Source organism: Narcine bancroftii, chromosome 1, assembly GCF_036971445.1.
Source record: "Narcine bancroftii isolate sNarBan1 chromosome 1, sNarBan1.hap1, whole genome shotgun sequence".
Classification (NCBI taxonomy): Eukaryota; Metazoa; Chordata; class Chondrichthyes; order Torpediniformes; family Narcinidae; genus Narcine; species Narcine bancroftii.
Genome location: NC_091469.1, coordinates 203,992,265 through 204,020,057, shown reverse-complemented (window position 1 = coordinate 204,020,057; position 27,793 = coordinate 203,992,265). Strand labels below are relative to the sequence as shown.

Here is a 27,793-nt window from a genome sequence, read left to right as displayed (position 1 = left end):
ATGGGACCCATACAAAAACAAAAAGCACTACTATCATCGAACGAGTCCAGACACAGGCAGCCCAATCTGTCACAAATACACATGGAAGAGAAGCAAATGTTATAAACCTCTTGAATTCATTAAAGTGGAGCTCTCTCCTAGACAGGCGTGAAACACACTGCCTGACCTGTTTTTTTACAAATTGCTAAACTGCTAGCTCAATATAGACTACCAATTCTACACTGAACCCAAGCCTGCTTGGAGCAGACATGGGCACGCAACCCAATTTATAGTTCTATCTTCCAAGAGAGATGTGTACAATTAAGCATGGAATAATCTTCACCCTAACATACTCACACAACCAGACCCAATTAACTCGAAGATAGCTCTTCTTCAAAAGTCTCCTCTTTAACCACACCCTCCCCCACCTCCAGTTTAAATTCCATACAGAATATTTTGAAAGATCAAGAACCCCCTTCCCTCTCCATTTAGAGAGCTATGCCTTCCCCCATCACCTCAGCTTTTTTTCTCTTGTACCTTCCCACTCATATGCATCTCTTGCCTGTTGGCCTGTGCTCCTCTCCTGCCCCTTTTTCTCTCCTCCCCACCTTTTTATTCAGGTGCCTGTCAACTTTTTGCTATACCTTGACAAAGAGCTCAGGCACTAAACATTGGTTATATATCTTTGTTTCCTATGCGAGACTTGCTGAGTTTCTCCAAACCTTGTGTATATCAATTCCATTTCCAATTGCTTTTCATATTATCCTGTGTAGTCTTTGGGAGTATTTTCTATAAGTTGGGAAAGCCCATGATAAGCACTGCTCCCACTCTAACTGATGAGAAAATCTTATCCTGGAAGCTGTAGCAGATCAAGATTTATACTCATTAATTAGAAACATCATATACATACATGTTCCATGATATGCTCTCAAACAACTGTCAAAGAAAAATGATTAGGATACAGTCAGCTGCTATTTTGGTGACAGTAGCCTCTTTGACACCCCCTTATAAACACATAGCTTCCCTGTCATCCCTTTACTCCAGATTGGATCTCTCATAATGATCTCTCAGTTTATCCTGCTCATCTTAATGGGCCTAGCCTTGCCCCATGTCACATTCCTACATTAAAGGTCAATGATTTTCATATTGCATGTTTGTACACGTGACATTATTATTTTCTGCATTATAACGAGTCCACGCTGCTGAAGATCCAGCTGCGCTGGATGGGTCACGTCTCCAGAATGGAGGACCATCGCCTTCCCAAGATCATGTTATATGGCGAGCTCTCCACTGGCCACCGTGACAGAGGTGCACCAAAGAAAAGGTACAAGGACTGCCTAAAGAAATCTCTTGGTGCCTGCCACATTGACCACCGCCAGTGGGCTGATAACGCCTCAAACCGTCCATCTTGGCGCCTCACAGTTTGGCGGGCAGCAACCTCCTTTGAAGAAGACCGCAGAGCCCACCTCACTGACAAAAGGCAAAGGAGGAAAAACCCAACACCCAACCCCAACCAACCAATTTTCCCTTGCAACCGCTGCAATCGTGTCTGCCTGTCCCGCATCGGACTTGTCAGCCACAAACGAGCCTGCAGCTGACGTGGACTTTTTACCCCCTCCATAAATCTTCGTCCGCGAAGCCAAGCCAAAAGAATAACGTGGCAAGAGGAATTAATCTAGACAAGTGTGAAATAATGCACTGTAGAAAGACAAATTCTGGTACGACATAAAAGAACAAATGTTAGGACCTTGGGAGCAATATAGACAGGGACCATGGGGTGATGGTCCTCAGCAAAACAAGGTGGATGGGGTAGTGTAAAAGACATTTAGAACATTTGTTTTCACGTTGTAGCCACTGTTCCCTTAGTTGTGCGCATGTACGTTTTGCAACCAGCGAACAAAGGAAATTAATTTGCGTATGAATGGTTGGTTACCTAAAATAATGTAGTAATTAATAATTGATGTTTTATTTAATGGAACAACAAACTGAACAAAGTAGTTCAAAGTATAGAATAAAATCTTAACTAAATACGTTACTTCGTAGAATGCAATCATACTTATGTTAAAACATGCTGATACAGTTTTATTAGCCATGAGAGAAAGGCTGTGCCAAAATTATCTTTAAACAATTTCAAATTTACACTTGCACAAGCATTCAATTTGCACATACTTTTGTCACAGGAAAAAAATTTGCATAACATAAGATTTTTGTCCACACTGACTGCTAAAAATTAGAGGGAACATTGGTTGCAGCTATCCAAACATTGTTAATTGTGTACCATCCTGGAAGGACATGATAGCAATAGAGTGAGTGTTGAGAGGTTCACCAAGATGTTGCTTGGAATAGAGGCCTGTAGCTATGACAGATTGGATAAATGAGATTTATTCTTACCGCAATATTGAAGGGTGAAGACGAGACATACAGATGTTTATAAAATTACAAAGGGTTGAAATTGGATAGATGGAGACTCTTTCTAAGGCCAATGTAGTCTAGAACTCTGGGGCACAGGTTTAATCTCGGGGGGTGGGGGGGGGATGATTTAAAGGAGATCTGAAGGGGACTTTTTTCACAAAGAGGGTAGTGGTTCTCTGGAACAAGAAGCCAGAATAGACAGAGATACCATTACAGCATTTAAAAAACATTTTGACATACTTAGGGGAGGTGGGAGGTATAAGCTTAATGCAGGCAAATGGGTCATCTTGGACAAATTTAATTTTTTTAAATTTAAACATACAGCACAGTATAGGCTCTACCGGCCCACAAGCCCATGCCGCCCAAATATCCCAACTAACCTATAGGGCGCCCCCCCACTATGTTTTAAAAGGTGGGAGGAAACCAGAGTGCCCAGGGGAAGCCCACGCAGATAAGGAGAGAATGTACAAACTCCTGACAGACCCATCGGATTCAAACCTGGGTAGTTGGTACTTCAACAGCATGGTACTGACTGCTATGCTAACTGTGCCTCCCCACCCAACAAGGTGGGCTGAAAGGGCCCATTTCTGTGCAGTATGATTCCATGATTCTATTAGACCATTTTTATCAAGTTTGTTCAGAACTTTCATCCAGACTATATTCATTAAGATCCATAAAAAAAGTGAAATGAATCAAATTGATGTAACAAAAATCTGAAACTTGTGTACTGCACCAGAACCCAGCATCTGCAGACTTCTTTGTTAACTGCAAATTTATCAGTGTTATAAAAATACTAATTCAGTATAATTTTGATTTCATAATGAGCATGTTTGTTTTTTGCTACAATTAACACTTTGACAGAATTCTCCACCTGCTGACTAATATCTGATGTAACCTTGCAGACCTGAAACATTTCACTTCCTCTCGGAGATTTGTAAGAGCAGCACTTAAACCATGAAAAGTCTACAAATCCAAATCCTACCTGTACTAATTTATATTTTAAGATTACGAGTCCAACAATTTATTTTTAGTGACATGCTCTCTCTCTCATCTCAATATAATGGCAAGAGAGTTTTAAGCATCTAAATAATTCACCTGCCATTATAATTACTCCTTTCATTTCCATTTAAAATTGAATGATACAATTACTCAGGCAGCATCTTTGCCTCTCACCCCATCCCCATTTCTAATAGTTTCTAATGAAAGTATTAAAAAAAAACTGAATATAGGTGTTTTACATGATTTTACTTTTCCCTCTCACTCCTTTCACCAAGTTAATCTTACAAATCTGATTGGAACAATTTATTTCTATTCAAATTAATTGTTCATCTTCCAAATAACATGCAGAGACCAGAAAATTCAAAATAAATAAGCCTATTTTCAAGTAAACTATCCAGTGAGAATAATTGAAGTTTATTTTTAATTACTTCACATGGTTTCAACAAGGAACAATTATTTCAATTACCGGCTTTTAGTGAGGAACCGACAATTCTATTTCTTGGTTAATTGCTTAAGCATTTTTCAAGATATAATTCAGCTTTCAAGCTACAGTAATAAGATGGAAACTAAAAATGTTAATGTGAATAGCATCCAGTTAAACCCCAGAGGACATCACTGATGTAACAGTAATAATCATTCTTTTTCTGATATTGTGGGAGGAAAGTCCAGACAAAATAAAATCTTGGAAAATGGGAGATTATCCAAATAACACTTTGAACAACGCTGGACTCGCTGATGAGATAGAGATGAGCAGGACATCGGATTCTCAAACAAAAACCAGTTGAATATAAAGCATGCAATGTCAATTTATCCAGGAATTTATTCAAAGATCAAAGGAAACAGAAATGCAGCAGTTTCTCCCAATAAAAGTGGATTTTTAAAATGCTGTCAATGAAGAGTAGCTACATCATAGATTCTCATGGTGGGACATGGGAATATTTTGGTGGGGCTTAAGAATATTTTAGTGGGGTGTAGAAATATTTTGGGAAATAATTTAAAAGTTGGTGTGAAAGATGTGACTTTGCAACACTATCAGTACAGCCCAATTGTGGTAACTTCCAAGTAAAATCACTTTGTTCTTTTTATTTTCATATTCTTCCGATGTTTCTCTGTTGTTTCTCTTATTTTAACCATTGTTATTCATGGTTAACATTATAATTATATTTTTTCTGACCAGTCTTATTATCATCCATCCAAATTATTTCAACAATCATGTCTCCGTCCATAACCCTTTACTTTTTCAGTTCAGTAGTAAGTGAGACTTGTATCTGTATGTATCTTTGTGCACTCACGTATTGTTGGAGGGTCGGGGGCAGGGGGGGCCACCAAAATTGGGAAAAAAAATAGGGGCCCCAAAAAGTAAAGCATGAGGCTAGCACAGTTTTGATGCATTCTCTGTAAGAAAAAAATGTCAGAAACCACGCTAGTGTCTTTTTTCCCCATTTTTTTAGGGTCAGTTTTCTTCCTTTGATTCGATCATTACTTTTATTACATTTTTCAATTCTAAAACATAATAAAATATTGAATAATCTATTTCAGGGAGCTTGTGCTGTTGTATTAATCTGTTTCAGGGAGATCATGCTGTTGTATATTCAAAATAAGCAGGCCAAGCAAGCAAAAGGTTTGTCAATATTCAGTGGAGTTCTTGAAGTTTGGGTTTATACCTGCTGTGCACGTTGAACCCGCATCTTTTTGCCTATTATGCCAACAGATTTTGACAAATGAAACAATGAAAGCAGGCCTTCTTGAAGCTCATTTGAGGGTAAAACATCCTAACCATGTCAATTCGAAATTGGAATATTTTAAATCAGTGAAAGAGAAGTTTGAGAATAGATCAAAAATCATTCATTATTCACTGCACAAACTACAACTCTAAATCGTACCCTTGAAGCGAGCTGTGAAATTTCTCCGCTGATTGCAAAACATGGAAAGAATTATACGATTGGGGAGGAACTGATTAAACCCACAATATCACTGTTTCTTAAAACAGTTCTGCAAAAGGATTTCAAAGATGTCCAAGCAATGCCATTAAGTAATAGTACTGTCTGCAACAGAATAGATGACATGGGTCAAGATGATGAAAAACATCTTATTGAGAAATTGAAATCACAAACAGGAGAGTGAGGCTCTGTTATTGGCATATGTAAGATACATTGATCAGGAAGAGTTTCAAAAAGAAATGTTTTGTGAATCATTAGAAATAACCACTACTGCAGATAATATCTACAGCAAGCTGAAAAATTATTTGGATGAAAATGAAATACCAGAAGGAAACATTGTATCTTGTGCTGCAGATGGTGCACCTGCTATGAAGGGTAAAAAAAAGGATGTTTAAAATTAATGAAGGTTGAAAATCCAAACATGTTGGTTGTGCATTGTGTTATCTACCAAGAAAACTGAGTGCCAAGAAAATTTTCCCTGTTCATCAAAACTAATGCCAAATGTGAACGTCTGTTTAAGAAGTTTCGTGTCGATAAAAATGCAGAACATGTGAGATTATTGCTTCACACTGAAGTAAGGTGGTTGTCAAAGGGAAACTGCTTAAAAGGTTTATGGAACTGTTTAATCTCCTCAGTGAGTTTTTGAAGGACAACCCTGAAATGAAGCTCTTGCTAACAACAGATGGCAACGTTTATGTGAGTTACTTGACAGACATTTTTGAGAAACTAAGTACATTGAACAAGCAACTCCAAGTAGCAAATATGATGCTCGTTGATGCAAAATCAAAGATATTTGGATTCATGACACTTGAATTATGCCAAAGGAATATTTCTGCAAGAAATGTAAGTCAATTCTATTGGTTGAATAAGTGTGAGGTAACTAATGCTGCTACAAACATCATTGTTGACCATTTGAAAATGTCAGTTACCAACTTCAATGATAGATTTTGTGATTTAAAGGCAATGAATTTTCCCTCTTGGTTAACTCGGCCATTGCCGGTGGACTTATCTGAAATTCCAGTGCAATACCAAGAGGAGTTATCAGAGTTGCAACATGATGAATCTGTGAAAACTCTGTTCAAAGTGAAAGGAATCATGACGTAGCTGTCTAATGAGATCAAAAATAAATACCCAAACTTGAATACTTTGGCAAAGAAACTAATGATACATTTTCCATCATTTTATTTAGTTGAATAATAGACTTCAGTGCTGTTAGTGATTTGCTATAAACTAAGAGAAACTGACTGGAAATTACAAAACATGGAGATTAAGGTTGAAACTAACAAAATTAGTCACTCAAAAAAATCTTCAGCCTGCATCAGGGGCAAGATTCCCACTGAAGTGACAACAATCATTGAATAAGTGTATAAGATGGTTGACATATTGAGGTAGTAGTTGAATATGAAATATGTGTTCCATTGTATTCCTGACCTTATTTGCATTGAAATACATTCTCAGTAAATTATTTAATTAAAACTTCTTCTGAATATATAACTTTTTTCAACTAATGGTGGGGTGTACATTTTTTTGAAAAATTAAAGTGGGGCCTAAGGCAAAAAATATTGAAAACCATTGGGTTACATTAATGTTATGTTTGATTTTTATTTAATCAGTCAGTTACAGTGGTGCATTCAACAAGCAATTCCACTCCCATCACCCCCCCCCCCACCCCCAAAAACAGCTCAATTTTGGCTGGCTGTAGCTTTACAATTAAATACATTTTTTATAAATGTCTCTTAAAAAGCAAGGTTTGAGATATGAGTGAGAAATTAGATATCAATATGAAGTGCCTCAAATAAGAACATTTCAAAATCAGTGCAGCTGCTTCTAATCTTCGCCACTCTATTCTCCACTGAAGTAACTTGAATTACTTGCTTGGATTTACAACCACAAATTGAAGGAAGTTATAGAAAGTGCTGTTTTCCTAAACTTTTTTCAGATAAGTGGATTGATATTTGATTTTCTTTGTAACTTTGATTCCCATAAATAAATCAAAAGAAAGCCTGAACACAAAAAATACCCCTGATTACTAACTTTACTCAGTTCTGATGAAAGGCCGTGGCCCTGAAATGTTGATTTTGTTTATCTCGCCACAGATGCTGTTTCGCCACCTGAACTCTCTTTTTTATCATTAATGAATAGTCAGACATTTGTTCAGAGAAATAAATACACCTTGAATAGTTCACAAATATTCATAATAAGAGGTTGAGGATTTTGGAAGGTACCAACTACAACGCCTAGAACAGAAGTATACAACCAGATGTTCCTATTGTGCAGCTTCCTTCACAAATTAGTCTCCCAAATATGTGCAAACACTGAAATAACATCAACGCTTATGAGAGAAATGGACCAAGAGACATTATGTAATTAGATTTGAAGATCACCTTATTAGTGAACTTGCTCATCAGTTTGAAGGGCCATAGGCCCAATGATTATCATAGAAGAAGCATTGTTCAAGACTTTGGTAATCAAGTTTCTTGTGGCAATATCTCATTGATTACAGAAATCAAGTCTAGAAGAGTGGAAAGAATGATTCTTACTTAAAATGAACAGTTTCAAAAAGTTCAAGACAAACTTGGAAACGGTTAAAAAAAATTCCAGGATATTGACCAACTAAACATAAGCTGTGGCATTACAACTGGAGTTTCCGGATTTTTTCTGCCTCAAAAGGTTGAATTTTGCCTTTTTGCCCTCAATCCCAGTTGAAATCCACCTTTCACACACCAAGCAACAGCTTTACTACCATCTAGTTCTTTAAATCTGACTTGGTCATGACAGATAGGAAGGGAATGTAGGGGCTAGCAGTCCCCAAAGTCTTGCTTGCTATATTACATGAACAGAAACTATGGATAATGGGCCCTCACTGAATTCTCTACACTTTAAGCCCTCCCGTGGGATTTTGGTTTCACAGTTGTGACTGAAACTGCATCAAGACAGCATTTCTGGCTTGTACGTTAATGACATTGTAAATACAGAAATAAGAGGGCAACAGTGTGCAGAAGGCTTTCGAATAAATAGCTCCAATCTGCTTTTTTTGTGGACTTACTCAACCAATCTGGAAACCCTGAGCTCATTGACATATTCAACATATTTTTGCATAAGAAATACGTTAAGAAAAATTATATGTATTCATGAGACACAAGTAACAAAGTTAAAATTATAATCTCTTGCAGTTTCAGCTTTAAAAAGCCTTCATAATTACATTACAAAGTTGCATAATACTTTCTTTCATTATTTTTAAGTAATGATCTTTATAACATCCTGAAAGACAATAGCGGAGATTAATTTACACTGCTTGCTGCAGATATGTGTTTAATTAATCTATCAACTGCAAAATTGTCATTGAAAATGAGGCTACCTCTTGGAGAGGGTTAGAACAAGCCCCACCATTTAATGTTCTTCTTGTTTCAACCATTACTATCATTAATGTACAGTTTATTTCAATGGCTGGACTGACACCTAGAAAACAGTTCTATTTCAGTCCATTGATTGTCAGCCAAAGTCAGATGAATTCTTTTAAAATATAGCCTCTGCACTATGGTTCATAACTAAGGAAAATTTAGCAATTCCAAAACTAATCAAACTAGAAATAATTGAGCATTTATCTTTTGCCAAGTTGTGGGGAAGAGTTTGTTTGCTTTTATAAGATTTATAGGGATAGATAGAAAACATTATTTAAAATGTCACTTTGAACTGGAGCTATAAATACATAATATTAAGCACAATATTTTTGTTAATTAAAACAAGAGGTACAGGAGTTGTGAAATTTAGCCTTACAAGTCAGCCAGATTAAAAGTGGCTTCTTTATTCAAATAATGGGTTTTAATTAGTACTATTATCAATCTGTTTTATCCCAAATTTCCTACAGTTATCACTTCAGATATAGTCTGGAAAGATGTGAGGATATCCATTTTGTTTAAGAAAATTGCAAAGATGGAAATTTTTTAATTGTAGGTGCTTAATAAGTCTTGTTATTCAGAGGACCCTTGAAGTCGGTAGATATTCGTAGAATATCCTTGCACATGAATCACTCAAGGTAAATATAGTAGATAGAGCAATTGGGAAGGAGAATCATATGTTTACCTTTATTATGTAAGTATTTGAAATACAAGTGTAAAAACGATCACTCCAATTACATTGAACCCAAATGGAACTGCATCAGTGTAATGTGGAAAGATCTGTTGTCCCAACACCAAAGAAGGATAACCTTCCGAGAGGGGAAGTTTCACCAGATTTAATCCAGGGATAAGGTGGGGGAGGTTTGTTCTATGAGAAGAAATGAAACAAAATAGGATTATGGCTTTTTGATTATAGAAGAAAAAGAGGTGATCTCAATACAAAATTCACATTGGGCTTGACAGGGGAAAAAGTGACTCAAACCTCAGGTCAAAGTCTCCAAATAGAGGTTGACACTTTGAAATTGAAATGGAAAGAACATTTCTTCACCAATAGATTTAAAAATCTTTACAATTCTCAATCCAAAAAGGGCTATGGAAACCCAGTCGCTGAGTACATTCAAGGCCATGATCACTAGGAATTAAGGGACAAAGGGTTAATACAGAACAATGTGCTGAGGTTAAAGATCAGCCATGATCTCAATGAATGGTGGAGCATAGGCCCAAGGCTGAAAGGCCTACTCCTGCTACCACTGTCATTTCCAAGAGTTCCTTTATAAATCCAAATTCTTAAAGATGAAATGGGCTCATCTCTGCAACAAGGTACAAAGTCATGTAACACAGCAACATCTAATCAACAGAATGTTCATTCATCAGTCAATTTCAATTCATGAACAACTTGGGTTACAAGGTGCTTTTGATTTGGGTAAATGTCCCAAGTTGCTTGAAGTACAAGAAAGCTTACCCAAAGAGGTATCCATCTTTTTAAAAACATCTTAAAAGGAGAGGAATGGAGAGTTTTAAAGGGTATTTTTAATCTTTGATCTTAGGTGATCAAACACAAAAAATGCTGAGATACACAAGAGGACAAAGTTGGTAGAGCTCACTCATTACAGAAACTAAAAGTAATTTGTGTACTCTTTATTACTTAGTTTGTATCAGAACTCAACTTAAAATTTCATTCCAATAATTTTGTTGTTCACTATTATATATTTTGTTTTTATTGCCACTGAGAAGCACGTACATGCTCAGATTTCAATACTCAATAAAATATATCCATATTTGTTATAGAAAGTGGTAACACAGAGGACACATTAATATTAGACAACAATAATAGGATGATGTGCTCAAAGAGTTAAAAATATTAAACACAATATAGAAAATTTTGCTTTGATTCATGATGTCTGTTCAAATGCCAATATGCCTGCTTGTATTCACCATCTGTGACCTTCTCCTGACAGGTCTTTTACACAATCTTTGAAAACTCTTTTACCCAGATATCAGGTCTTTTCAAAGATGACACTGCAAAGGTTTGATTCAATCAATATTTGTCAATGCACAAATTACATTTTGCAAAGTAACAGCCTGAATATTTCCAAATCTTGGGTAAAGGAAGGCATATTTCCAAATCTTGGGTAAAGGAAGGAGAGGAAACTTGGCAAAACTGCAATTTATGCAAATCTATTTAAATGCTCACAGACAAACAAACATTTACTTTACTTTTGAAATGCTCTCCTAATTTGAGGGCATAACAATAAAAGAGAAGTAGGCTGAACCAAAGGGTAGCTTAACGGCTGCCCAAATGCATACATATTCAGTTGAAGATTACAGGATTTCATGTTCAGCCTTCTTAGGTTTCTCCAAAATCCACATTGAATTTGAGGAAACAAAACTAGTGAGCAGATGTCAAACAATGCTGCAGTCTGTCCTTCTTTTCTCTCATTCCGTATTTAGACCTTTTATTTTCTCAGTCAATATGGCCGGGTCATTCAATGGTTTTCCTATAGACTCTCTGAATTGTAACCACAGATCTATGCACAGGACTGCTGTTAGTATTCCCAAATTTCCCAATGAAAGGGCATTATGCTAATTCTCTATCTCTTACTCAATCTCTCCTGCTAGCCTCAAATGAAAATCCACTGGAGTATCCCAAGACCCAGCCTTCATTTCTACCCGGTTCTATTTGCCTTAGGGCCCTGCTGCTTGTTTTGTGAGTGGATCCCCCCAGACAGTTGGGATTAGTAGTGCTTGTTCAGATAAACTTGAATCAAGGCTTCCCAGTGTACAAGATAGATAGAGCGACTGAGATTTCAACTACCACATACTTTCATCCAGATAAACTTGTATTTGCACAGCTATTCACTCCAAAGGCTCCAGAGAAAAATAATATGCTGAATTATAGGATGGCAAAATTAGTTTTTGAAATCTTCTCTGGTGATAAGGAAGACTCTAAGTGTTCCAAACAAAACAAGTAGGTGCCACACCACTGTCACTCGGAATATTATTAAACAGAAAGAACTGCAGGTGCTTTCTTCCTGCCAGTTGGTGCATGTCAGGTCTGCCTTTGCCATTCAGTCTGGGGAGTAATTCAGTGTAATCATTCACTGCAATATTAAACCCCTCCATTCACTGCAGGGTATATTTTAAGCCTTTTTGGTTTTTACTAGACTTCAAATTAAACAGCTGAAATATATGTCAAAATTCACACAAAAATATAATTAAACAGTCATAAAAGTTAAGAAAATGGACTTGTATTACTTAGTTAACCCTGGGATATACATATATTCTGAAAGCAGTTTTATAATTTGGATTAATAATCAAGAAAATGTTAATTCAAATTCACTGAAAATTGGTAGATGATTGCAATAAAATGGATTGATGCTATCGGATTGTTAGCATAATTTATGCCCTATGCAGAATGGTCTTAGTTTGGCTGCAGCTGGAATATTGTGTGCAAATCTAATTGCCACACGATAGGGAGGATGCAATCGCATTGAAGAGGGTGCAGAAATTTATCGAACTGTTGCCCAGAATAGAATGTTTCTTTATGAGGTGTGCTTAATAAGGCTGGATTTGCTTTCCTTGAAGATGGAGGAGGACCAGATAGAGACAGACAAAATTACTAAAGATATAGATAGTAAGAATTATTTTTCCCTTGGCATAAACATCTAAGCCCAAAACTCACAGGTTGAGATTTATAGAGGATCAGAAGTTTTTCAAGCAGAGGGTGGTTGGAATCTGGAACTCTCCACATTCAAGAAGCATCTGGAAGAGCAACTGAAATGCTAAGACAAAGTAAACTATGGATCAAGTGCTGACAAATGGGATGAATACAGACAGTAACTTGATGATCAGCATAGAAAATGTTACCAGGAGCTATTAGGAGAGGCTGGATAGGCTGGGACTTTTCTTCCTGGAGCTTAGGAGGTTAAACAGGGATCTTCTAGAGATATATAAAGTCACAAGGTGCATTGATAATGGTAACAGTCATAGACTTTTTCCACGGTAGAGGAATAAAATGAGAGGGTAAAAATTTAAATAGAACTTGAAGAGCATCTTTTTCACGCAGAGAATGGTGGGCCTGTGGAAGTTAAGTGATGAAGGTGAGTACAATGGTAATATTTAAAAGACATCTTGAAGAGTACACAAATAGAAAAGGTTCACAGGGATGTGGGCCAAATCCAGATAAATGGGACGAGCTTAAGTGGACAGTTTAATTAGTACAGATAAGTTGGGCCAAAAGGTCTGTTTCCATGCTCTAAAACTATGATACTAAATCCATAACCAGTTTAATCAGTGAGTTATATAATGAAAAATCTAGTTAAGTTGAATATGCTACCATCTTTATCAAATATTTTAAGATGGAAAACTGGGCAACATTAGATTTTCAGTGAAATAAATGCCTATCCAAGAGGTCTGGAAACAGTGAAGAATGCTGTTACATTGGAGAATTTGAAGAGGAATCACTAATAATAATGTTCTGCAGGCAGTCTCACTGCTGAAATAATAATACATATTGATGGGAATATAAATAGGCTCCAAATAGAGTGACAATAGTCAATTCAGCAATGAAATCAGTGAAATGTATACAAGAGCTTTGGATTTGTTCTGCAAATTCCCTAATTTACAAGTTTCATAAATCAAAGAAATCAGGGGAAATGCTTTACAGGTATTTTGGTACAGATCATGGCTATGGGCAGAGAAGGGCACAATTTATTAGGGCAAAACATAGGTTCATAAATTGAAAACAGGTCGGTGAAAGATTTAATGGTGTTATAGTGAAAAGTTAGAAATCTTACATTCATAAATAGAGGAATATCTTTAATGTTAAGTGGATATTTAAATCACTGGAAGCATGATTATGTCACATTATACAGTTAAACATATTACTAAGACAGCACATATTACTGCAAAAATAAGATGAACTGTGCACTGTTCATCATGGTGCAGGTTGTTGTAAGTGAGAATCTAACTATATAGCCATTTATTATTAAGAGGTACTTTAACCTGCTGCTGTTAAATTGGAAGAATTTCTAGCCATATAAATTTTGAGCATAATCGCTATTCCCTTACATGCTCTGCCTTCAGCAAATTGTCTATCACATTATGGGTCTTTACACCTGCTTCAATGTTGCCAACAGTACTTCATAAAAACAGTTACTATTTTACAGTACTAATTTAAGAAAATCAGATACTTAGCCTTTGAGCAGAATTTTGTAACTCATTTTCCAGAGACCGAAAAGGGTGGCACAGTTAGAACGACACTATTACAGCATCGGGGGGGGGGGGGGGGGTGCAGGCGGAAGGGCCTGTTAACATCCTATATGTCTATAATTTTTTTAAATTATGGATTTTTAAATCCCATCATCTGTATTAATATAAATATGCTCTGAAGTTCATGAATATCTTCTGTAAATTGACATTCTGAAGAAATATTGCCTCAAAATGGCGATTAAGGTTTTTCTTTCCAACCAACATCACCCCAGGACCGTTAGCCTTTATTGCAGAACTTTATTGTTCTTGGGAGCAATGGTGGGGAGTGAGTTATCTCATTGAATCACTGCATTCTGTAGGTCAAAGGTACTCCACTAATACAGCTAGTGATGGAATCCATGATTCTGAACCAGTAACAATGATGCAATATCATAATAATATGTAAGTTGGAGTATTATGGGCCCAGAGGACCCCAAAACCCAGCAGCAATAGATACTCACCAAGGCAAATGGTTACTTAAACAAAAGTTGTTTTTAATCATCTTTAAACAAGAAAACAGGATCACACTTATTACTATCAACTTAACTAACATAACTTAACCCTCTTCTAATTCTAAGCGCACGTATATGTAAGGTATGTGTAAGTTTAGAAAAGTTATTTGATTCACAGTCCAATCTCATTTCTCATTCCTCCAAGTTTTCTGGTTGCAGGCAATTCTTATATTGTGCACAAAATTTAACACTTATGAAGTTCACCAGGCTTTGGTGCTTGAAAGGTAATTGGTTACCGCTCAGGAAGGTTCTTGTCAGTTTCCAGAGAGAGAAATTTGTTGTTCCTGGACATAAACTGATCCCTTTTAATGAGCCATATCAGGGCCTTGCCGAAGAAACTTGCCCCATCAAAGTTTTCCAAATGATAACCTCTTTCTTTCAGGTCACCAGTGAGTTCCTTTTTGTTTCACTTATTTCAAGTGAAACATGAGGCAGCCAGTCCTCTCCTCTTGTATGGATTTGACCAGGCTAAACTAAGCACTCACAAACCAACTTCAAAATGGGGTTTTTCCACAAGCTTGCCAGCTTGTCCTGTTCCAGTCCCAGCTGCTGCTGCTAACTGTGGAACTGCAGAACTCAATTCTCTCTCTGTCTCTCTCTCATAGAGAAAAATCTGTTTCACTCCCTCTGCCTGCAGCTCCGAACTCCTCCTCCAATCTCTTTCATCTGTTGCTTTTCAAAACAACAATCCATTAGTGAAGACTCTTGGAGGCCCCCAGGAGCCGTCCTGTCTAGCTTGAGCAGAGCGCCAGTATTTTAAATGAGATCTGTTTTGAAGTATTTGTATATGACCTACACTAAAAAACCAGCCCCAATATATCTCCTGTAAAACATATCTATAATCTGTCACAGGAGAGAAAAATACAGATCTCCCTTTGACATGCTTTTCTTGCCCTCTGAGTTGGCAGGTTTGATTAACGTTTTCAGATGGCAGCATCCACCATTTTATACTACAAGATGTCAAATAAATCCAACTTTAAAATTTAGATAAACAGTGAGATGCTGGAGGAACTCAGCTCGCCCCATAGCATCTAACCCAAAACATTGACTGACCATTTCTATCCATGTGTTCATCCAGCATACCATGTTTGCTCAATATTATATCTGCAATTTTGTGTTTCTTTACATTTTGGTTTATCAAATGGCAGATTATTTGTCCCTTACCACTGGGCATAAAAATAGGTTGTTTATTTAAAGTGAAAGAAATTAGGAAAAAATAATTAATACATATTAATTGGTTCATAATTGTTGACAAAAGATGTATAATAACACATACATAATTAATCAGACATTTCAAATGTACATTTATTTCAAATAATTCTAGATTGCACAGTGATTCTCAGTTGATGAATGAAAACAAAAAAGGAAACCTGAGAAAGAAATTCGGATAGCAAAAGTGGGGTAATGAAATATCCTTGGTAACTAAAATTAAGGAGAATCCCAAGGCATTCTCTCAGTATGTCAGGAGCAAGTGTCTGTCAAAAAGCCTCCTAAAAATAGTGATTGCATCTGACTTCACTGCTATCTCCAGCAATATTCCAGATATCAACTACTCGGTATAAAAAAAAATTTCCCCTTAGATCTCCTTTAAAATTCCTTTCTCTTGCCTTAAACCCATGCCCTCTTGATTTAGACGCTGCTACCTTTTGTCTGAGGGCCCCAACCCATTTCTCTCCATGGATGCTGCTGAGTCCCTCCAGCTTTTTTTTTTAATTCACCTTTATATTCTATGCATCAACCTATGAAGGCATGCATGTCAAATGCCTTCTTCACCATCCTATCTCCCTGTGTTGTCACTTTCAGGCAACTATGGACTTGGTCCCAAAGGCCCCTTTGTTCATCAATATTCCTTAGTGCCTTCCCATTTACATCCATCCCTACCCCTATTTAACTAACCCAAAAAAATTACATCACATTTGTGAGGATTATTATATCTGCTAACGATCTTCCCATCTGTCTGATCCTTTTGTGGCTTTAGCTAACCTTCCTCACTATCCACATCACCATCAACTTCTGTGTCATTTGCTTGCTTACTAATTATACTTCCTACATTCACATCCAAATCATTAATATATATCACAAGCACAAAGATCCCAGGACCTATCCCTGCAGTACATAATGGTCACAGACTTCCAATTAGAAAAGCAGGCTTCCACCACTACCCTCTGCCTCTTATCACCAAGTCAATTTTGGATCCAATTAGCCAGCTCACCTTGGATCCCATGTGCCTTAACCTTCTGGCCATCCTACCACACAGGACCTTGTCAAATGCCTTAGTGAAGTCTATACTGGCAACATGTAATGCCCTGCCTTCATCACTCTTCTTAGTTTCTTCTCAAAAAACTCAATCAGCCAATTAAGGAACACAGTGAAAGTAACAGTCGAGATTGATAGCAGTCTTGTTTTATTTTATTTTCAAAATTTACAGTAACTACATCCTGGTAACATCCTTTTACATTTATTTTTATGGTTTTTCAATGGAATTCTCCCATAGTATGTCAAAGCAAATAAAAATAATTTTATCTCAGTGCAGTTAATAATCATTGAATTCAACATTAGAACATAGAACAGTAAGCCCACAATGTTGTGCCAACCTATATAAACCTACTCCATATCAATCTAATCCTTCCCAAGCTCACAGCTCATCTTCTATTTCTCTTTCATCCATGTGCTTTCTAAGAGTGTTTAAATGTCCTTTTTGTACCAGCCTCCACCACCACCCTTAATGTTTTCCAGACACCCACCACTCTCAGAAATCTCCCCTAAACTTTCTTCTACTCACCTTAAACAGATATTCACTGATATTTGCTATTGTCACCCTGGGAATAAGGTGCTGACCATCCACCCGATCTATGCCTCTCATACTAATAAGTCACCTCTCATCCTTCATCGCTCCAACCTTGCTTTAAATTAAAACTGTGAACATGAAAAGCAGATATTGTTAAGGAAACAAATTGGAGAAACTGTGCTAGACTCTTCGTGCAGAATATAGCAAAATGTGCATTAAATATGAGAGAAGTCCAGATGCAGTCATAACAAGATCCCAAAATTAAGACAATGCAAAAGATTAGGGAAAGGAATTACAGTTTTGTAAAAATTATACACTTCAGCAGATTAGTTTGCTTTTCAACTAAAGCTGTCTTTAATATGCCACAAGAAGCCAGAAGGAAGGGTTCAGTGAATAGAAATTTCTGAAATCAAGGGAAAGAGTTTACTATCTGAGGTGACATTTTCTGGTCAAAGAAATGAGCATTGAAATGAAGGACCGAGAAAAACACCTCAACATCATGTCACACTTTGAATTCATTGAGACAGGGACATTGGGAAATAGAGCTGAGACTTTTGCTAAGAACAGCTTTGTGATCAGAGGGAAAGTGTCTTGAACCAAATATGGTTAGAAATGTTGGATTTAAGAAGTGAGATGGCACCAGCTACCCAAGATACAAAGCATTCATGAGAAAATGTAGCATCAAAAAACTACTAGACAAATTGGAATTTGAAAGCTACAGAAAAGTTTCTGGCACAGGGGAAGATTAATGTAGCAACATGAAATAAATATCATGCCCAAAATCAACAAAACGAAACATTAATTCTACTTCTTTCTCTGCAGAGGCTGATTTTCTGACCATTTCCAGTATTTTCTTAATTGTGTACTATTATAATGGTAAAGTTATAAAGTTCCTTTAACTTAGAAAATATCAAATCTCTCATTTCCTTTTTCAAAAAACAAAATCAAGGAGGTAGCTTTTTCACTCAGCGAGTGGTGGCAGAATGGAATGAACTTCTGAATGAGATAGTTGCGTTAGGGTTCCTTCTGTCATTTAAGAGAAGGTTGGATGTGTACATGGAGGTGAGGGGGTTGGAGGATTATTGGCGATGAGCGGGTGGTTTGAGCTAGTGGAGTTGTTCTAGTGAACTGGTGTGGACTCGAAAGGCCGACATGGCCTGTTTCCGCTCCGTAAATGGTTATATGGTTATAATTTATCCTCGGTGCTTTCTGGTGATTTCTAAATATCATCTTTAACTAAGACCACATGAATAATATCACTCAGAAATTTGGATGATGTTTAATGTCGCCTTCTTCATCAAATCATAGTCATAGGAGCAAAAGAATTTTAGTGAGTTGAATCCCAACCCAGAATGGAGTGACATTCAGATCAGCTGCAAGTACAAGATGCCAAAAGGAGGGGTCAAAAAGAATGCCAGAGGAAGAAAAGAAGATTAGAATTCAAGGGTTCCCTTCATCATTTCTTTTTTCAGAAAATTAATCCCTCTATTAGTACTGCTTCTTCATTTTGTACAAAACTCAAAGATTTAATCAACTTTGTGGTCAGCTTTCAACAATATATTTCTTAAATCCATACACAGCAAAACCCCTGGTATTCAACACCTAAGGGGATTGACTGGTAGATGCTGGGTAAGTGAGTTCTGTGGTTGCTTGAGACTACATGTGGAGAACTATTGACAAGGCATGCCAATTTTAAACTTCAGTATTTTTTACCCATTTATTTTTTTGCCGGTTGTTTAAATTCCAGAGATTTTACTGTTCTTTAATAGTCCCTAAACATGAACCTGTCTCACTGTATGAGGCATTTTGAGGCAAATAAACTTGAACTTAAAAGTTAAACTTATCCACTTTATCCATTCTCAACTTTTCTACCTCCATTTCTGGGGGTGATAATATCCATATTAACCCACAGACTCACATTGCTATTTAATCTACCTCCTTGAACCCTGTTTCTTTGACATTTCATTTTGTCCAGTTCTGTCAGATTTGTTCAGATAATAACACTTTCCCCACATGTGTTTCTGAGATATCTTTCTAACAGCAATTGTATAGGGCTTAACTTAGTGATGCCACACCTTGGTCTCTTATTCTAAGGAAGGACATTCTTGCTATTGAGCAAGTGTAGCAAAGATTCACCAGACATATTCCTGTAATGGCCGGATTGATGTAAGGAGAAAGACTGGACAGACCAGAGTTACAATCATTGGAATTTAAAAGAATAAAAGGGAACATCATTGGGACATATAACATTCTAATGTAAAGCTTTATAAGGCACTGGAGAGGCCTCCTTGGAGTATGGGTACAGTTCTGGGCTCCTTATTTAAGGAAAGATATGCTGGCATTAGAGAGGATTCAGAGAAGATTCACAAGAATGATTCCTGGAATCAAGGAATTATCATATTAGGAATGTTTGATGGTTCTTGGACTATCCTATTTGGAGTTGAAAACAGTGAAGTGGACCTCATAGAAGCATTTCAAATGTTGAAAGGACTGTACAGAGTAGATGTGGTAAAGCTGTTCCCCATGAAAAAGGAGTGAAGGACAAGAGGGTGCAATTTCAACAATGAAGGGTGCCTTCATAGATGCAGAGGAATTTCTTTAGCCAGAGAGTAGAGAACCTCTGGAATTTGCTGCCATAGGCAGATGTGGAGGCCAGGTCATTGGTGTATTTAAGTCAAAGATTGATAGTTGTCTGAATAGTCAGGGTATCAAAGGTGATGTGGAGAAGGCAGGGAAGTGGAGCTGAGTGGGAGAATGGATCCGTTTATGAAAGGCAGAGCAACTCAGCATGCCAAATGGCCTACTTCTGCTCCTATATCTCATGGTCTAACGGACTAAACAGGTTATATGTAAGAAGAATGTTCCAGATATTGGAAAAGTCCAAAACAAGGGGTCACATTTAGGAGAGAAATGAGGAGAATTGTGGGCTTTGGAACTCCCTACCACAGAAAGTGATTGAGACCAGTTCATTAAATATATTCAAAAGGGAGATGAACGTGGCTCTTATAACTAAAGGGATCAATGGAGAAAAGCAGGAAATAAGGTTCTGAGTTGCATGTTCAGACCTGATAGTATTGAATGTGGCACAGGCTCAAAAGGGCTGAATGGCCTTCCATATCTTTAGTCTATGAGCCCTTTTTTTCTGATAGCGAGTTTGCTCCACTTCCCACGTTTCTGCTCTCACCCGCCTTTCACCTGAATCAATGATAGAATTTCCCTTGTCCTCACATTTTTGATTTCTTTATTCTAATCAGAGATCATCAATTTGCAACATTAATTCAGTTTCTCTCTCCTCAAATGCTGCTTGACATGTTAAACATTTCCTTTACTTACTTTTTATAATTTCAGAGTTCTGGCATCTGTGTTTTTTTGGCTCTGCAAACAATTTTCACATTAATTTTAAACTTCTCATAAAGAATAGTGAGAAACAGAAGCTCCGCGAGTTAAATGATCATTAAATTGGTTTACTCAGAGGATGGAATATAAGGAATACAACTCGGATTAAGGGACAGGTTTTCAAAAAAATACATAAACTTTAAATAAGAACTGCTTATTGAAAACCAACAACTTTCCAACTAAATTCTTGCCTCTATTCAGGTCTTTGGGGCTAACATTAATTATCTGTCTACTACCCATGTCATGAAAGCTAGTCAATTCCAACTTCCACTACTAATAATAGAAAAATACAGCATGGAGACTGACCATTCAGCCCAATTCAACCATGCCGACCAATAGCAACCTTACAATTTAATCCTATCACCCAGAATTTGGTTCATAGTCCTGAGCATCTGTCTCAGGTCCTTTGAAAATTCAAATCCTCAATCTTTTTATGCCAAGTTCTTTGTACAAAGGGTCATTTACTTTTTAAAAATAAAATGTATTAACTGACAAGAACTTTCCATTATTTTTGCAAATATGTGCATAAGCACCTTTATTCTAAATAAAGTTGTCAAATATATGTGGTATAACTTTGTAAAATAACTGTAGTTATCAAATAAATATGGATTTTTACAGATCTGAAGGCAGGACACTAGAGGCATGTAATCATTCACAGCAGATTCCAGCATTTTTGCACTTTGTTCCATTTAATCAACCATTGCAGGAACAAACCATGCAACATCCAAAACTTGATGTAAAATATAGAACTTGAAATTTGAGCATAAACTTACAATAACCCAAGAACATTTATGTGTCTATCTGCTTTTACCCCTTCCAGTGACCTTGAATTGTAACTGTATGAGTGCGAATTCCTCATTAATCGACAACATTACTTTGGGATTTCTGAATTTCATAAAATTCAAAAGTATTTGCAAGAGAACATTCAACAGTCAAACAGCTAAGACTGACTACAAAACTAACAAGAACTTCTGATGATCGTGGATACTTTGAATTGTCGCCTTTTGATTTGATGGTGGACTCTAGAATATAACCAGTTGATTTGCTCATACAGCTTGGCTCAATGACAGCATTCTGGTCTTTTAGTCAAAAGGTCTTCAAGTTTCCCTCTCCGACTTTAGTATCAGGAAAGTGGCAAATGAAATCCAATTTGAAGGTGGGAGGAAATGCCTTTGGGAACAGAAAACAAGGCAAGAATAAGTGGTAACAATGCTGATAAATGTAGGGGACCCTGATGCGAGGTCAGACTATTAAAATAGCACACAAAATTGAACGAACAGAAGCTGGATAGAGTCAGTGCATCTGGCAACATTTATGGAAAGAATGATCAGTCAACATTTTAGATTGGGTTGGGGCTCTTTAATGAGATACAAGATTCCAGAATCTACTGTTTCTTGAGTCTCTAGCATATAAAATGGCTTCTCTAATTGGCCAATGCATGCAGAAAGATCTTACTTGAACTATTATATATTTTCATGCCACAGCTAGAGTACTGTACTGTACATAGTTCTGGAGCATAATACAAAATCACAATAGCATTGGAACAGGTAAAGAGGAGATTAATGAAGAAGCTCCCTCGAGTGTCGAACTTTAGTTATGGAGAAGGTTCTACCTGACTAAAATTGTACCTTTTAGATCTTAAGGCTGAACTGAGATTCAATAGAAAGTATAAGAGGCCAAAATAAGGGTGAATAAATAAGTGTGAATATTTGCCTTATGACAATGGTCAGTAATTAAGGACATAAATTTAAGGTGTCTTCAACAAGAACATGTACTTATGAGAGCTTTATCGTCAGGAAGTTCTACATGGAAGCATAAGTGGGATACCAGACTGCATTTCAATGATACCAACATGGATCTGAACAATAGAAAATACATCGTTTAAATGGTTGGAGTAAAACTCAAAAGTCTTCAGACACAGTGATTGAAGAAAAAAGACAATGCTGGAGAAATTCAGCAAGTCAAACAGTGGGAGTTTATGCAGCAAAAATAAAGATACAAAACCAATGTTTTGGGCTTGAGCCCTTTAACAAGGTACAAAAAAATAGAAGCAGGCACCTGAACTAAGTGGTGGGGGGAGGGGGAGGGGGAGAAACACAGTCCCACAGGCAAGAGGTAATAGGTGGATGAGGGAAGGAAGATGGTGGAGAGCTGAAGGAAAGAAGACAGAGGGAATGGGAAGGGAGGGAGAATGGGGAGTAGGCTAGCAGAAACCAAAGAAATCGATGTTAATGCCATCTAGTTGGAGAGGGCCCAGATGGAAAAATCAGGTGTTGGTCCTCCAATTTACAGGTGGTCTTGGTGGAATAGTACATGAGGCCATGGACAGACATGGCAGCATGGAAATGGGGCACAGAATTGAAATAGTTGGGCACTGGGAGATCCTTGTCACAGATGCTGACTACCCAAAAAGACACTATAAATATGAATTTTCATGAGATTGCTGCTGAGGTGCTTTTGTGATTACAGAACTAATTACACCTCCAAAAACAAAGTTTTTAATTTAAACCAGCATAGCCTTAGGTGGTGATGGGCATTATAAAAATGGAAGATATTTTTACTACTGATGCATCATTGGGTCATAGAAAGTGAGGTTGGTAGTTCTTAACTGCAATCATCTACCTTGCAAAGGGTGAATTGGAGCCTTTCTTACAATCAACTGCAAACTGCAAGCAGATATCTGGATGCTCAGCTGTCTAAGAGTGATAAATGAACTGCCTCCAAGCAAAAACTACACTAAAATCAATACCAGCCCATCAGAACTACTGTTTATAAAGAACACAAGTAGGTAAAAGCCACTTTAAATATACTTTTTAAAAGGTGGTATTTTTAAAGCCCAAATATTCCAAAAGCTTTGTAGAAAATAAGTGGAGGGTTGGCATTACCCAACTTTAGAATTTATTACTGGGCAATTAATATTAGTTACTTAAGGTATTGGTTGAATTATTCAGAATTATCTCTAAATCCCCATTGGGTAAATTTAGAAATTAAACTGATACAAAATTTTTCAATTAGCTCTATTTTGGGAGCTGCTCTCCCTTTTACTCTTACTAAATTATATAAACAAATTGATAATCCAATGGCTAAACATACACTACGTATATGGTTTCAATTCTGGAGATTTTTTGGCCTAAGTCATTTTATCTTGGAAACTCCTATTGTACTAAATTTCCTTTTTCATCCCTCTCTAATTGATCAAGCTTATTTACTCTGGAAAGTTAAAGGTATAACATGCTTTTCGGATTTATTCTTGGATAACTCTTTCATGTCATTTGAACAATTATCCATGAAATATGATTTACCTCGATCTCATTTCTTTCGATATTTGCAGATTAGGAGTTTCTTAGTTTCGACTTTACCCTCTTTTCCCAATCGGGAGACTACGACTGTTTTAGAGGATATACTATATTCAAAATTCCCTCCAAAAGGTGTGATATCTAAATTATATAATATAATTACAAAAATAAATTCTGGGACTTTTGAAAAGTTTAAAAATGATTGGGAAAGAGAACTCAACCTTCATATTTCTAATGAAAATTGGAATAAAATTCTGCGACTGGTAAACTCTTCTTCTCTATGTGCAAAACATTCACTAATACAGTTTAAAGTTGTTCATAGAGCTCATATGTCTAAAGATAAACTCCATCGCTTTTATTCTCATATCGATCCTATATGTGATAAATGTCAATTGGAAATCGCTTCCCTTACACATATGTTTTGGTCCTGTCCCTCTTTACAGAATTATTGGAAGGAAATTTTTTCCATTATATCTACTGTTTTGAATATTGATTTACAACCACATCCCATTACTGCAATTTTTGGATTACCTATGATAGATTTGACTTATTTATCTCTTCCTGCGGATCGTATGATTGCTTTTCTTACACTAATGGCTAGAAGATCTATACTATTAAATTGGAAAGAGGTAAATCCTCCCACTGTTTTCCAATGGTTTACCCAAACCATACTTTGTTTAAATTTAGAGAAAATTAGAAACTCTGTCTATGAATCCCCTTCTAAGTTTGAGTTAACCTGGCAACCATTTATTCAATATTTTCATTTGTGGTGAGTTGATCTGGCTCTGTTTTCTTTCTATGATTATGTATGATAATTGGGCTGTAAGATGAGATCGGAGTGATCGGCGTGGTTTAGCTATATCTGTAGGTTTTTTTTAAAGTTTTTTTTTAAGTTTTTTAATTCAGATTTGTTTTTTCTTCTTTTTTGGGGTTTTTTCTTTTCTCTTTTTTCATATATTGTTATTAATTATATCTTTTTTTTTTAGAGATAGTTCACACCCTAAACTGATCAAAAAAAATTTTTTTATGATATATTTTTATTCTGTAATATTATTGTTTAATATCTCTGTATTAATTCATTACTTACTATGTATTTTTTTATATCTCTTTGAACTGTATGTGTTTATAAATTATAATAATAATAAAAAGATTGAAAAAGAAAAAAAAATAAGTAAGCTTCAAAATGCACTCACTGCAAGACTTTTAGGTAAACCAGCAAACAATATGTACACACCAGGATCCTGCAACAGCAATGGGATAATGTCCTAATTATCTTGAGAGATATTTGGACAAATTCTTATTTTCTTCGAAACATGGGATCATTTTTTTTTATTTTTATTTTTCACACTATGAACCATACTGACCAAAATACACACAAACATTTCCCTCTTGAATATACACAGTGTCATTTTCTCCCCTTTTTCCCCCGTCCCTTCCCTCCCTCCTTCACCCCCCCCCTCCCCACCCACTCAACGTTCAACCTATATGATACATTAAACCCATGAAACAATGTCATCACACAATGAAAATAAACAAGAAATTTGTGTCTTCTACTTTTACATACTGGGTCAGTTCATTTCGTCTTCTTCTCCTTCTGTCATTTTAGGCGGTGGAGGTCCACGGTAGGACTTCTCTGTTGTGTTCCATGTACGGTTCCCAAATTTGTTTGAATACTATGATGTTATTTCTTAAATTATATGTTATTTTTTCCAATGGAATACATTTATTCATTTCTATGTACCATTGTTGTATTCTCAGGCGATCTTCTAATTTCCAGGTTGACATAATACATTTTTTTGCTACAGCTAAGGCTATCATAATAAATCTTTTTTGTGCTCCATCCAAATTGAGTCCAAGTTCTTTACTTCTTATATTACTTAGAAGAAAGATCTGTGGATGTTTTGGTACATTTATGGTGAGATGAAACGGCCAAATGGGCCTTGGTTTAGGGCTTTATTCAAGAGCGGTATATTCATTCAATACTTCACTGTAATGTAAGTTTGTTCTGCTCAAATTCTTCTAACTCAGAATGCTACCAAATGAGCTATTTCAAACATGTGATCAAGATTAATAGTCCCATTATTTCTGCATTGTTTAACACTACTTTGCATTAGTAATTAACACCAATCCTACCAAACAAATGGGTGGAAAAGAACACATATTTCAAAGCAAGTATATTAGCAAAAGTGTCTTGCAGTTATTAACAAAATTTGTTTCAATAATACCACCATTTCAACAGATTATTTTAGTTTCCACATGCTGCAGATCTCAGCAACTAAAAGTACCTGCATTAAGCATTGTTCATTATTAAGAAAATAAGGTAATTTAAGTGGGAAATAGTGTTTCAAATGGAAGCGTTAAGGCATTTGGAATACAAAACAAGGACCATGGAATAAATGGTTGGATACTTATAAATACAGAGGAACAAAAGGACACTGAAGTGCACAGCAACAGTTCTCCAAAGGTGCCAGGTCAGGTGATTAAGGCAAAATATGGAACCTTTTCTTTTATTGGACAAAGCACGTAGAAAGGTCAGCTAGAACGACACAAGGCATAAAAAATGCACTAGGATCATAACAAGGATCAAATCACTCAAAGTGCAGCTACTTTTAGCAACAGAGAACAATGGAGAGACCCATCTTTGTGGTTGCCAAGTACTTTGCATTTCTAATAGCAACATTTGCCTACTCAGGTGAAGTAGGTTGCTATCCCAGCCTGTCCAAGCACACATTGGTTTCAGAGCCCTGGAATTAAGTAGGGAGTTAAAAACCAAATCAGCCAATATCCAAATCAGCCAACATCCCATTATTTCCCACCTTGTCTAAAAGCAGGATCAGGCCAGTCATGATTCCTGCGTGACTGAATGACTTTCACACACGAAGACTGGTTCATAGTGCTCAGTATTGGTGCAGCTGCACTTCAGCTTTTGTCAATGCATTTCCAAAACTAGATTCCATAGAAAGGTGTAGGGGTGCCGCAGAAGAAATGACAGGGGGATGGCGTGTGTGGTTGTCCGTTTATGCTCACCTCGGCGGCTCATTTGTATAATATTCATCTCCACTCTAATCGGCACCCAGGTTCAGCCTGCCTGTCAAAGGGCAGGGTTCTGGATCATTTAGCAGGTGGAATGATTGGAGGAGGAGGGAAATCGTGATGTCCCTTCTCCCCACCCACGCAGCCAATCACCAGGCCATGGCCCCATTCTGACAATGGTGGGCGAGCTCAATGGGGGGGGATGAACCCACTCACCTCGCCCATCAAATCACCATCCTGTCCGTGCAGCCAATCAGTGGGTGAAGCCTCCATTGTGACATTCAGTGGGGATTGTGCCCATCCTCGTCTGTCAATCAGCAGCCCACTCGACTGCACGCAGCCAATCATCACCAGATGACGGTGCCCCCACCCTCAATGTGATGTCAGTGGGAGGACAGACTCCCGCCCACCTTGCCTGTCAATCAATGGCTGGCAATGCTGGTGTGGTGGAGGAGGTGACATCAGCAGCGGACTGGTCTTCCCTTCTCAGTCACCACCCAGACAAACTATCAAGCAGAGACGCCCCCTCCCCCCACCTTGTGACGGAGGGCTTCCCATTGATTAAATGTAAATTAAAGGCCACAAATTATTTCAACTTGGAGAATGGTGAGTTTATTTACTTTCTGACTATGCTTGTGCATTACCAGGTCTTTTAAACTGTCATTGATGTTTGGGGTTCCATGATTTCTAAGTACTCCCCAAAAAGGTTCCATGAACTAAAGTGTTTTGGAAGCCCTACTGTAAGGAAAGGAATAAGTATAAAAACAAATAATGTAGTGACTTACTGCAT

At 37.0% G+C, this 27,793-nt stretch overlaps 1 protein-coding gene and 1 long non-coding RNA gene across 11 annotated transcripts in view; both read right to left on the bottom strand.

The window, feature by feature from the left end:
• The window catches only part of dennd1a (DENN/MADD domain containing 1A), a 536,086-nt gene that overhangs the window by 326,945 nt on the left and 181,348 nt on the right, over window positions 1–27,793 (bottom strand). The window contains exon 1 of one of the 10 annotated variants that reach the window (XM_069888549.1): window positions 27,220–27,340. The exons of the other annotated variants lie outside the window; for them this stretch is intronic. Within the exon in view, the coding sequence (XP_069744650.1) occupies window positions 27,220–27,276 (57 nt within the window). The 5' untranslated portion in view covers window positions 27,277–27,340. Of the gene's footprint in view, window positions 1–27,219; window positions 27,341–27,793 lie in introns of those variants that run through there. 10 annotated transcript variants of the gene reach the window in all.
• LOC138738425 (uncharacterized) lies at window positions 21,550–27,213 on the bottom strand. Its single transcript, XR_011341543.1, has 2 exons — window positions 26,998–27,213; window positions 21,550–21,844 (listed from the first exon to the last, which is right to left on the bottom strand). It is a non-coding gene; the product is annotated as an uncharacterized lncRNA (long non-coding RNA).